The following is a 13,106-nucleotide window of genomic DNA, read 5'->3' on the forward strand; positions in this document are numbered from 1 at the left end:
AATGAATGCCCCCATTGTTCGTGTTGCCAAACCGGACATCAAGAATGGAGACAGAGTGCTGGACCAAATGACCTCACGGGGTCTCTTCCAGCTTTGTGTCTTTGATTACTCAGTTTCACTGCAGAATCAGTGGCGGGAGAAAGTTACATCCGTAATGCAAAATCATCAGAATAACACAGCCTCAACTTTGAGTCTCATTACGTTCAGTCAAAAACTCCCATTTCCAAATCAGTGTAAATGCATTTCAGCATCATCCTTAACATGCTCAGAGCAGGGGCAACACTCATTTCAGTGTCTTCCAACCAAAAAGTGATTAGTAGAGTGCAGTGGTTGGGATCTGAACCGATAATTGTGTTCATTTAGATGAAATAGACTACTATTTTTAATATAATCCAGCACTGTAACTCGGATCATTTCTCAACCCCTTTCTTCCATCGGTTGATTCTGGGCTAAACTCACTCGACGAACTATCACTATTTTCGCCTATAGAATGGCCAATGGCGGGTCTTGAGAATATCGGACACTGAGGCACATGTGATGTCACGGGCGTTTCACCAGGTATGATGATGATGGTGTTCATTAAGCGCTCACTATGAGCCAAGGACTATTCTAAGCACTGGGGTGGATACAAGTTAAACAGGTTGGACACAGTATGCAGTGTAAAATAATGACATCTTAAGCGCCATTTTGTGGAAGTACACCGAGTTCGCCCAAACCTACAGCGATTTTCCAGGAGGACCCCTGACCTCCCAACTCGTTCCAGAGCTTTGCGTTTCTCTCCAAGATCCCCTTCAACACGGGTGCCATATCTGAGCTTCAGACCTCGACTGGAGCAGCTGTGGCAGAGGGAGTCTGAGCGTCGAAAATAAAAACACTGGGCATAAAAGGGATTCAGTGCTCCGGCCATGTCAGATGGACCGGCTGAAAACCGGGCTGTTCAGTAAATAAACTCCATGACCGGTCGTTCTATGAAGAATTGATAATTATAGGCTAGATGCCATCAGACTCTTTATTAATGTTTACAGTCTGAGTGACTCAGGTCAGGATCTCTGGGAGCGGTCTGACCTAGGAACAGGAGGGCTTCCAGCCATGGCTAGCCATCTTTGGATGTCACTTGTCAGCCATCTTCTCTGGGCTGAGCCATCACTCATCGCCGGGAATAGTTCATGCTTTCCCAGTCAGAAACATAATGAATTTCACACTAAAAATGGATTCACGCTCCCCAAAGGCAGCTCCAGCAAAAAGGGAATGAATAGGAAACAATTATAGACAGTAATAAATTCACTTTTAGACTGGGTCCAACCAGAGTGAAATGTGGAGTTGAGGAGATGATTTTGATAACTAAAGCTGAGAAAACAGCAATAAAAAAAAAAGGGAGGGTGAAGGGTAGGGATTGACCTAAATGGTCCAGATTGGATGATCCAATTCACCAGATAACAGCCCAACTCTCATCTACTTCTTTGCCCAAAATGATGAAAATTTTTGTTCTTCCTACAGAATACCCTAAGTGGGCCAGAAGCAGCAATTAAAAGGACTCTTACAGTTCAACTCCTCGCAATTCACCGCCTTTCCCTTCCCGAAAAATGGCATACGTCAATCTTCAATAATGATTATTTGTGAAACATCAAGGACAAATATTTTGAACATCTAATCCTCCCAAGGACTCTGGAGCTGATAGCACTGGCTCCCCTATATCCTTGAAAAAGGAACAGCTTAAAACTATATCTGACCTTTAGAGGAACACAGAAAAATACTTGGTAAGCAATTTCAGAGTCTGCTTGTTCCTACCAACTATTTAGAGCGAGGGGAAGGAAAAATATGACCCAGGGGCCATAGCTGACCTTCCGACTGATTCTATCAGGCCCTCTGATGTTCTCCGCCATTCAGTCCAGCGAAAGGAACACTATAAACATTGCACCTGAGAATATGTGACTCAAGCCTATAACCCTGTTCATGGGTGTTGTAAATTTGTGTGGAAACAACATGAAGGACTTTTTATGTACAATAAATGCCGTGACAGTTCACCGATGGGTACTGTGAGCACCACATATTTTGCACGTGCAGCCCTCCACATCTTACTAAAACTTATGAGGCTTTTCAAAGTATTTTAAATCATGCTAATGTTTTATTTGCTCCTTTTCATCTCCTCTCTTACTTTTGACTACCCATTGTTTCTATCTCTTCTGTAGAACAAGTGGGGGATAAATGAAGAAATGACTAATTGGGAAGATCCAGTCCCCATCCTACTCAGGGCTCCCTCCCTTGCTTAGCACAATGCTTAGCACATAGTAAGTGCTTAACAAATACCAGGGTTATTATTAGAGGGAGAGTGACATCTCTTTTGCGGCAAGGCGCAGCGGGTAGAGTACGGGCCTGAGAGTCAGAAGGTCATGGGTTCTAACCCCGGCTCCGCCACTTGTCTGCGGTGTGAACTTGGACAAGTTACTTGACTTCTCTGTGCCTCAATTACCTCATCCGTAAAATGGGGACTGAGACTGTGAGCTCCACGTGGAAGAGGACCGAGTTCAACCCAATTTGTTTGCATCCACCCCAGAGCTTAGTATAGTGCTTGGCACATAATAAGCACTTAAATACCACAATTATTATTAGTGTGTTATGCTGGGCTCACAGTGTAATATGATGATGCTGTAAATGCCATTTTTGCAGAAGCGTGCTGAGTTCTCCCGAAACTAAAGCGCTTCTTCGAGGGTACTCTTGATTCTCCCAATTTGCTCTACCGCCTTTGTGTTTTCCTTTCAGGTCCCTATGAACATAGATGCTGCTTCCAAGCCACCAAACTTGGCAGGAGCTGAGGCAGAGGGAGGCTGGCACAGAAAATCAAAGCGGCGGATATAACCGCATCCGGTGCAGGACCTATACTAGACAGAGAAACTGACTGGCTGAAGACTGGGTACGAAAATCAAACTGGGCACCCTAGAGCCGGGCTTGAATAAAAAAACACTCTACACCTTCTAAACCATTGTCCTCTGAGCCATCCCTAGTTATAAGAGCCCTAACTAACGCACTAGAGATTCTGGTTTCAGTATCCAGACAAATCACGTAATAAGCTGCAGCTCCATTCCTCCCGGAGAGATGGGAAAATGCCAAGAAGCGGTTAGTACACAGTGGCTGGGATTGAAGAACCTGACTTCTGTTCCTGCGACTCTCTCCCCACCTCCACTTCTCCATCCACACAATTGGGGAGAAACGTGCGTGTGGCCTGGATGTGGTAGTGGGAAAGTAACAGGCTTCTGTCTGACCAAGCTGGGGAAAGGGACGATCGACCCTCACTCTCTTCAGTTCCACTTTAGAGGCATGAGACATCCTGAGAGACTTGTTTTCTACACGGAAACACGGGCCTTACTTGGAACAAATCCTTACTAATCTTGTTCCACTTCTGGTGGGTGAGCCATTCATTTATATACTCAAAGACACAACGTACATCAGAAAGTGTCTTCGGGATGAATCTTCTAGCGCTGTTTCTCTCCATTCAACCAGCCCATGCATCACTCTACTGCCTGGATCTACCCCCTCCCTGGATCTACCCCTCCCCTCCCTGGATCTACCCCCTCCCATCCTTTAACTGTTGGAGTTCCTCAAGGGTCAGTTCTTGGCCCTCTTCTGTTCTCCATTTACACTCACTCCCTCGGTGAACTCATCCGCTCTCACGGCTTCGACTACCATCTCTACGCAGATGACACGCAGATCTACATCTCCGCCCCTGTCCTCTCCCCCTCCCTTCGGGCTCGCATCTCCTCCCGCCTCCGGGACGTCTCCACCTGGATGTCGGCCCGCCACCTAAAACTCAACATGAGCGAGACTGAGCTCCTCATCTTCCCTCCCAAACCCGGTCCGCTCCCAGACTTCTCTATCACCGTGGATGGCACGACCATCCTTCCCGTCCCGCAGGCCCGCAATCTCGGTGTCATCCTTGACTCGTCCCTCTCGTTCACCCCACACGTCCTATCCGTTACCGAGACCTGCCGGTTTCACCTCTACGATATCGCCAAGATCCGCCCTTTCCTCTCCACCCAAACGGCTACCTTACTATTATGGGCTCTCGTTATATCCCGGCTAGACTACTGTGTCAGCCTTCTCTCTGACCTCCCTTCCTCCTCTCTCGCCCCGCTCCGGTCTATTCTTCACTCCGCTGCCCGGCTCATCTTCCCGCAGAAACGATCTGGGCATGTCACTCCCCTTCTTAAACAACTCCAGTGGTTGCCTATCGACCTCCGCTCCAAACAAAAACTCCTCACTCTAGGCTTCAAGGCTCTCCATCACCTTGCCCCTTCCTACCTCTCCTCCCTTCTCTCTTTCTACCGCCCACCCCGCACGCTCCGCTCCTCCGCCGCCCACCTCCTCGCCGTCCCTCGGTCTCGCCTATCCCGCCGTCGACCCCTGGGTCACGTCCTCCCGCGGTCCTGGAACGCCCTCCCTCCTCACCTCCGCCAAACTGATTCTCTTTCCCTCTTCAAAACCTTACTTAAAAATCACCTCCTCCAAGAGGCGTTCCCAGACTGAGGTCCTCTTCCCCCTTCCCCCTCTACTCCCTCTGCCATCCCCCCTTTACCTCTCCGCAGCTAAAGCCTCATTTTCCCCTTTTCCCTCTGCTCCTCCACCTCTCCCTTCCCATCCCCACAGCACCGTACTCGTCCGCTCAACTGTATATATTTTCGTTACCCTATTTATTTTGTTAATGAATTGTACATCGCCTCGATTCTATTTAGTTGCCATTGTTTTTACGAGATGTTCTTCCCCTCGACTCTATTTATTGCCATTGTTCTTGTCTGTCCGTCTCCCCCGATTAGACTGTAAGCCCGTCAAACGGCAGGGACTGTCTCTATCTGTTGCCGACTTGTTCATCCCAAGCGCTTAGTACAGTGCTCTGCACATAGTAAGCGCTCAATAAATACTATTGAATGAATGGATCATTTTTCTAAAAAAAGGTTCAGTCCATGTTTCCCCATTCCTCAAGAAACTCCTGTCATTTGCCCATCCACCTCCGCACCAAAGAGTAACTCCTATTCACTGGCTTTAAAGAACTCAGTCGCTTTGCCCCCTCCTGATTTCCTACTAGAACCCAGCACACTCACTTCACTCCAACACCGACCTACTCAGTGTATCTCAGTCTCATCATATCTCACCGTCTTCCCCTCGTCCACATCCTGCCTCTGGTTCTCATATATGACAGACCACTACACACCCCATCTTTAAAGTCCTACTAAGTTCACACTTCCTCCATGAAACCCTCCCCTATTAAACCCTCACTTCTCCTACTCCCTCTCCCTTCGGCATCACCCTTGCATTTGTATTTACACGCTTTATTCACCGGAAGCTCCTTGTGAGCAAGGAACACGTCTACCAACTCTGAATATTGTACCCTTTCGAGCACTTATTACAGTGCTCTACACACAGTAAACCCTCAGTAAATATGACTGATTGCAAGAGCAAGTGATGGAACATGAGCCAGATTTCTCCAGGGCTCAGGATATTCTTAATGAGTCCTCCCTCCGACCTAGACCTCGAGCCTCAGGTGGGAAAGGGATATGTCCCATCTAATTAACTTGCATCTACTTCAGCGTTTAGAACAGTGTTTGACACATAGTAAGCGCTTGACAAGTACCCTAAAAAAAAGGAAATATAGATGCTTTGTCAGGCCTGCTTCAGGTCATCGGAGAGTGCCCTAGAGCCCCAGAAAACTTCCTGCATAATGCCCAAGTTGATTCCTGGTGAGATAGTTACTCTGTGTGCTTTGGGACGATTCTTAACTTCACTTTGCTTTGCACACAGTAAGCGCTCAGTCAATATGATGGTCCGAATGACCGACAGACAGGAGTGAGTGAGGGTCTGAGGAGGTTTGGCTTGAGTTGTCCTTTCATGCCAGCTCAATGAAAATGAGTTCTGAGGTTAAGCCAAACTAGTTACCTAACGGGTCGGCTTATGAATCCTCTTACCAGAAACTAGGATTGCCAAGAAGGTAATTGAGGGCGAAACAATACATGGTGTGTTTAAAAATAGTCAGTCCATCCTTCAGTTATGAGCTCTCTCTCCTCAACTTCCTTCTCTCACACATACGACCAAAGCTACAGGATAAGCCTGGGTGCTGGAGAATTCACAGTATGGAAGTGACTAGTTCTCAATCTATGGCAACTTTACAGCGCTCCTCTTGCCTCATACCTACTTGATCTAGAATCATGTTCTTTTTAGTAGAATGTCAGGCAGAACAACCTCCCCTATCTGGATTTTGAGCAGACCCCTCTTTTTTCTAGAGCAGTTTTCTGATCAATCAAGCAAGCAACCAGTGGTATTTATGGAGAGCTTATTATGTGCAGAACACTGTACTAAGCACTTCGGCGAGTCCAATACAGCAGGCTTGGTAGACACATTCTCTGCCCGCAATGGTGATTTTTGAAATTGATGGGTTCATCTCCCCGCTATGTCCGAGTCCCATTAAGTACAAGGTTAAAAGACCAGGAGATGGGGTGAAACGACAACTCAGATGAAGAGAAATAATAAAAAAGAGAGGTTAAGAATCTTCCCAAATTAAATTGCTTTTAAAAAACCCTCAAAAGACCCAGAAGCAGAGGATGCAGATGGTGTTCGATAAACTCCTTTAGGGAAGGCAGCTCACTAAGGTTAACGGAGGGGACCAAGAAAACACAGTCACACCACAATTCCTCTAAATTCCAGCATCTACAAAGAATGAGCCTGTAAAAGACCAGTTAGTGAATCAAAGGACCAAATAATGTAGGCAACAGTTCAGTTAGTTTGGAAATCACCCAGACTTATTACCTGGTGTCCAAGTTTTCTTGGGTGCTCACTAAACTTTCATCTAGTGCTTTTTTCTTCAGATTTTCTTCACTGTCAGGCATGCTGAGAGGTCACTGAAGTCCTGGCTGGATTATGCTACCGATCTGAGTAGGAAGGGCAGAAGTAAGCTACTCAGATCATTTAAGGCACCAACAGTAAGTAACTGGACACTATCAAAAAGTACGTAATTCTGGAGGAGGGGACTAAACTTCTCAAAGCCCATTTTTCTCTCTATTTTTAGCTGCTCAAAATGTCTCCGTAACTGCAAGTCACTAACTATTAAAACTTTGCTCCTCAGTTTTAATTAAACATGAGGAGAATTTCAATTAGACCCAAGTTCTTTTTGATGCAAATCTTTCTCTTTTCTGGGACACCTAGCCAATCAGTTCACATTTTCTTGAGATTTTTATTGTTAACTCTAGCTATAAAAGGCTGTGTAGCTGAGCAAACTGCTGGCCATAAGCAAATGTGGACTCATGAATTGTAGATATAAGTTAAACCTTTAACAATCAGTGACAAGTACAATCCATACTAAAAAGATTCAACCAATCAATTGATGAAAAATAGACTATTGGATAGAATGTATTAGATGCTTGTCCTGTGCTATTTTGGCACATCTAGTCGTTTCTGAGACTAGGAATTTCTTTGCAAAGATATTCTCAATCAATATATTTGCCCCCGGCTTGCAGAAGTCCCTTGCAAATACTCCTTTTCAACATGTCTCAGTGAAAAGCTCTTTCAAAAGCTTCTCTGACCTGATTATTTTGGTCCTCTATTAAAGTTTCTTACCTGACAAGGAGCCTCCTAAGAACAAGAAGCACTTGGGACAAACTAAAGACTAGTTGTCATGTTTGCAAAAAGCCAAGAGGGTTTATTTTTACGGTATTACCCATACTCGCACATTAAAAAAAAACCCCAAAACCTCATAAGAAAATATAAACCTCTGGAGATATATTAAATATACAAGAAAAATCCTGTCAACGTGGATGCCAACTTTTCAAAGTGGAAGGGATTTGGGGAGGGGGACCTCTTGGGCTAGGGCTTCCAGAAATCGTATCAAAATTACAGTGATACTTTTAGGATTAATATACCAATGGAAAATTGTGTTTTGTCCCCTCTGGTCCACTACCTTGTGAATTCCTCCTAGTGAGACCCCACCCCTCTCTCAAACATTTAGTACAGTGCTCTGTACATGGTAAACGCTCAATAAACATGATTGACCGACTGACTAACCCCGTTTGGAGTCGGGCGTCCCCTCAGATGAGTCCATGTCCAAGAGTGAGATAAGGAGAGTGGTTTTCTATTTTAACAGGCTTGGTAGGATGGACACACACCCATATGCACACAGATACACCTTTTATCTCTCTCTTTCTCTCTTCTCCTCGAATAGCATTGCAGAACATATTTCCTTAAAGGACAGAAATTGTGTCTTCTTGCCTCTGTTGAACCGCAGTTTACCACAGGGCTCTGCCTACAATAGGTCCTCATTCAAGACTATTAAGAGCTTGGGAGGGAGCAGCCGAATTGGTAGACATGATCTTTGCCTCAAGAAGTTTACAGCTTAGCAAAAGAAACTAAAATGAATTACAGAAAGGAGGAAGTAATGGAGTATAAGGATGAGTACATAAGTAACTACTGGGAGGAGTGCTCAGGTGGCAAGAAAGCGCTGAAGTAGCAGAGGGGGAGAATTAGAGAATAAGAGATGGATCAGGGAAGACTTCCTGGAGGAGAATTCAGAAGGACCCTGTATTATGGCTTCACAGTTACAAAGCGAGTTAGAGTCCACAGACTATGAACCCCATTCATTCGTTCGCATTTATTGAGTGCTTACTGTGGGCAGAATACTGTTTTAGGCGCTTGGGAGAGTACAACAATAAACAATTCCCTGCCCACAAAAGCTTACAGTCATGGGGGACACGGACCGTGACCAACCTAATTAACTTGTATCTACCCCCAGCACTTAGAACAGTGTTTGACACATAGTAAGCGCTTAACAAATACCATAAAAATAAAAGATCCAGTCTCCCAGTTTGCCCCAAATATCGAGAAAGAAAGGCCATTATGGAGCAGGCTGATGGTTCTGGGAATTCTGGTTACTGATCTCTTGATTAGAAGCAACCCAGCTGCAGATATTGCAGCGCTTAGAACAGTGCTCTGCACATAGTAAGCGTTAACAAATACCAAAATTATGATTATTATATTGGGCGACTGTCAGACTCGGAGGGGTCGAGAGCTCTTCCAAAGTGATACTCCTTCAGGACTAGTTGCCCAGGTGGCACTGACTTGAAACTGTAATTATGGAAGCCCGTCCCTATCCATCAGTGGTATTTATTGAGTGCTTATAGTGTGCGGATCACTGTACTAAGTGCTCGGAGCAGCAACAGAGTCGGTAGACATATTCCCTGCCCTTAAGAAGCTTACAGCCTAGAGTGAGAAACACACATTGAGGTGAATTACAGACTTGTACACAAGTGCTTTGGAGCACTTGTAGATCTTAGCTGTGGGGCAAAAGAATACCCACAACACAAACAAAGGCTGAAGATAGGCATCAATAAGTGCTCAAAACAGAACTCATGTCAAAAACAGAATTTCTCATCTTCCCATTCGAAGTCTCTGCTTGCCTCCACTCTCCTCCGTGAGGGCTTTCCCAGTACTATAGATGACACCCACCATCCTTCCTGTCTCCCAGGCCCATAACTTGGCATTATCCTCCACTCATCTCTCTCATTCAACCACCCTCTTCAATCTGTCACCAAATCCCGTCGGTTCTAGCTTCACAACTTCCATTCCTTCTTCTCCATCCGCACTGCTGCCATGCTGGCACGAGCGCTGGTCCTATCCCGTCTCAGCTACTGCATCGGCTTCCTTGCTGACCTCCCTGCCTCCAGCGCTTTTCCACTCCGAGCTGGGCTTCACTCTCCTGCCGGAATAATTTTTTTCCAAAATAAATGTACTGCACGCGTCTCCCCGGTCCTCACAAAGCACTGGTATTTGCCTATCCACCTCTGCATCAAACAGAAACTCTTTACTGTTGGATTTCAGGTACTAAATCAGCTTTCCTCTTTCTACCTAACAATAATAATAATTGTGCTAGTTCATTACTATGTACTAAGCACTGTTCTAAACTCTGGGGTAGATACAAGATAGGTTGGACACAGCCCCCGTCCCACAATGGGTTCACGGTCTTAATCCCCATTTTACAGTTGAGATAGACACAGAGAAGTTTAGTGACTTTCCCAGGGTCACATAGGGGACAAGTGGCAGAGCCGGGATTAATAATGTTGATATTTGTTTAGCGCTTACTATGTGCAGAGCACCGTTCTAAGCGCTGGGGTGGATACAAGGTAATCAGGTTGTCCCCCGTGGGACTCACAGTTAATCCCCATTTTACAGATGAGGGAACTGAGGCACAGAGAAATTAAGTGACTTGCCCACAGTCACACAGCTGACAAGCTGCAGAGCCAGGATTCAAACCCATGACCTCTGACTCCCAAGCCCGGGCTCGTTCCACTGAGCCACGCTGGGATTAGAACCCATGTCCTCTGACTCCCAGTTCTGGGGTTTTTCCACTAGGCCACACTATTTCCCACTTGACCTACTTCCCATTTCCCATTTCCTACCTAATCCACTACAGCCCAGCCTGCACACTTCATTCCTCTAATGCCAACCTACTCACTGTGTCTCGATTTCATCCATCTCACCCCCGACCCCTTGCCCACATCTTTCCCACTTCATAGTCGACAGACCACCACTCTCCCCACCTTCAAAGCCCTCCTCTAGGAAGCCTTCCCTGAATAACACTTCATCTCCCCGCCTATTCTCCCTTTCTTCTGCATCATCTATGTACTTGATCTGCACCTCTTTGATATTCACCTCCTCCCCTCAACCCCCATAATACTTAATGTACATATCTTTATACTCTTGCTGCTTTCCTTATCTGTAAATCATTTTAAACGTTCTTCTCCCCGGCTAGCCTGCAAGCTATTTGTGGGCAGGGATTGTATCTACAATTCTACCGTATTGTACTCTCTCAAGTGTGGAGTCCAGTGTTCTGCACCCAGTAAGGGCTCAATAAAAATCACAGATTGATTAAATAAATGCAGGTGTTAGAGATGGCTGAAGATGACAAAAGAATGATTTCGTCCCTACAATTAGAGAGCCGAGGAATTGTCACCAAATGATTTTAACTGTAAATACTTACAGCCAGAAGTTCTAATGAATGATATTGTGTGTGTATTTGTAAATAGGTATTTATGTTCTATACAGAAGGAAATTTGTGGTAACAAATATCTCATTACCACAAAACAGGACAAGATCCAGCCAGGGGCTGGCTATGTTTCACAGTATTTTTGCTGCACTGCAATTTCACAATAGAATAAACTAATCGCTCCCTGGAAACTAGCTGGCATGCAACTTCTTTTTACCCTAGACCCTTTACAGATCTCTATACTTAGTAACAATTTCCTGGTTTTTCTATTTATATTAATTCATATCATTTATTTCTATTAATGTCCCTCTCCCCCTCTAGACTGTAGCCTCACTGTGCCAGGGAATGTGTCTGTTGCTTGTTATATTGTACTCTCCCAAGCGCTTGGTACACAATAAGCTCTGCACACAGTAAGCGTTCAATCAATACACCTGAATGAATGATTTCATTCCATTCCGGTTGACCCCACATGCAATCAGTGTATTCTGCCTATCCACGGTTCAAATACTTTAACTCATCTTTGTCAAGAAGCCAGTCCATTTCACTATTTAACTTGTTTACACTTTCCTCTTCATTTTCTTCCTTCTTCCCACCACCAAAAGCCCCATAACCTAATTATATTAATGTCTGTCTCCCCATCTATAGTGTAGGTTAACTGTGAACCGGGAATGCATCTGATATGTTCTTGTGCTGTAGTCTCCCAGTTAACTATTGAGCACACGGTATTGCCAATTATTGAGCACACAGTAAATGCTCAATAAATACATTAGATTAATTGATTAAGGAACAAAGCTCAAACCACAGGCTTTGAGAATATTTATCCTTAAATTCTCTGCTGGCAAGTATAGTCCCGAAGCAGTGAGTCTCCTACCAAGCTCAGGCAACCTGGAAGGATTACAGATTAATACCAATGCACTTACCTTTTCAATCCATTTTAAACTTTAAAATAAATCTCTCCACCACGGTCCCTGTGTTCTTGTGTTATTTGCTCTTCACGTTTTCAACCTGCCTTTATTTCCATCTTTCCTCCAGGGTTCTTTGCTGACCTCATAGCCCCGCTTTTACAGGGTGAGCCTCCTGAGACTCACAATGCTCAAAAAACACCACCCAGCAAGTCGATTTAATCAACTGTATCTATTGAGCACTCAGTGTGTGCAGAGCATCGTTCTAAGCACTCGGGGGAGTACAGCATAACAGAGTTGGCAGAACATGTCAGGAGAGCTCTGATAAAGCTTTGTCTTCATCAGACTAAATTAATGACAGACTACCCAGGTTAGCAGAGGACTCAATTTGAGAAGCAGCGTGGCTCAGTGGAAAGAGCACGGGCTTGGGAGTCAGAGGTCATGGGTTCTCATCCTGGCTCTGCAGCTTGTCAGCTGTGTGATTTTGGGCAAGTCACTTAACTTCTCTGGGCCTCAGTTTCCTCATCTGTAAAATGGGGATGAAGACCGTGAGCCTCACAAGGGACAACCTGATTCCCCTGTATCTACCCCAGTGCTTAGAACAGTGCTCGGCATATAGTAAGCACTTAACAAATACCAACATTATTATTGTTAAAGGACTCCTAGCCACGAATCAGCCTTTTCAAGCATCCTCATGCACTGCAGCTTCAAAGCATGGATTACCAGGGACGACGAGACCGGATAGAGTAGGGGTGGCCACGATTCATGAACTGAAGAGCCACAGACCAAAAGGACGATACAGCCTGGAGCCTAACGATTAAAAGCGGCAGAGAGTAAGCGTTTCCGGAATTTTGGAAGGGATGGCAACTAGTAGGGAAGAGCAGGGCTTGCCTGGGAGAGGAGAAGGGTTGTAAACTGCAGAGAACAGGTGTTCCTTCTGGGAAAAAACTTGAGGGGAGCAATGAAGAACAGGTATCCCCAGCTGTGCGGGGGTTGGTGATGGCAGTGAGCAAGAGTCAGCTGGGGCTGGGGTGGAGCCGCATGCCTCAGTCCCACCCAGGGGCTCTGGCAGTGACAGGCCTGGAGCTGTAGCGCTCTGCACTCCGTCAGCCATGGTGAAGAGCCAGCCACAAACTAAGAAGTTCTCTAACTTCTCCCCTCAAGGTGCAAAATAAGGAGAAAAAAGG

General features: G+C 45.5%; 1 protein-coding gene across 3 annotated transcripts in view; it reads right to left on the reverse strand.

Annotated features, from left to right (window-relative positions):
- ACSBG1 (acyl-CoA synthetase bubblegum family member 1) overlaps positions 1–7,054 on the reverse strand; it is a 72,570-nt gene extending 65,516 nt beyond the window's left edge. The window contains exon 1 of one of the 3 annotated variants that reach the window (XM_029065450.2): positions 6,793–7,054. In XM_029065450.2, coding sequence (XP_028921283.1) covers positions 6,793–6,872 — 80 coding nt within the window. In that variant the 5' untranslated portion in view covers positions 6,873–7,054. The remainder of the gene's footprint in view (positions 1–6,792) is intronic. The other 2 variants (XM_029065452.2, XM_029065451.2) reach the window with 2 other exon arrangements.
- Positions 7,055–13,106: the final 6,052 nt, after the last annotated feature.

The sequence above is a fragment of the Ornithorhynchus anatinus genome, chromosome 5, assembly GCF_004115215.2.
Source record: "Ornithorhynchus anatinus isolate Pmale09 chromosome 5, mOrnAna1.pri.v4, whole genome shotgun sequence".
In the NCBI taxonomy this organism is placed as follows: Eukaryota; Metazoa; Chordata; class Mammalia; order Monotremata; family Ornithorhynchidae; genus Ornithorhynchus; species Ornithorhynchus anatinus.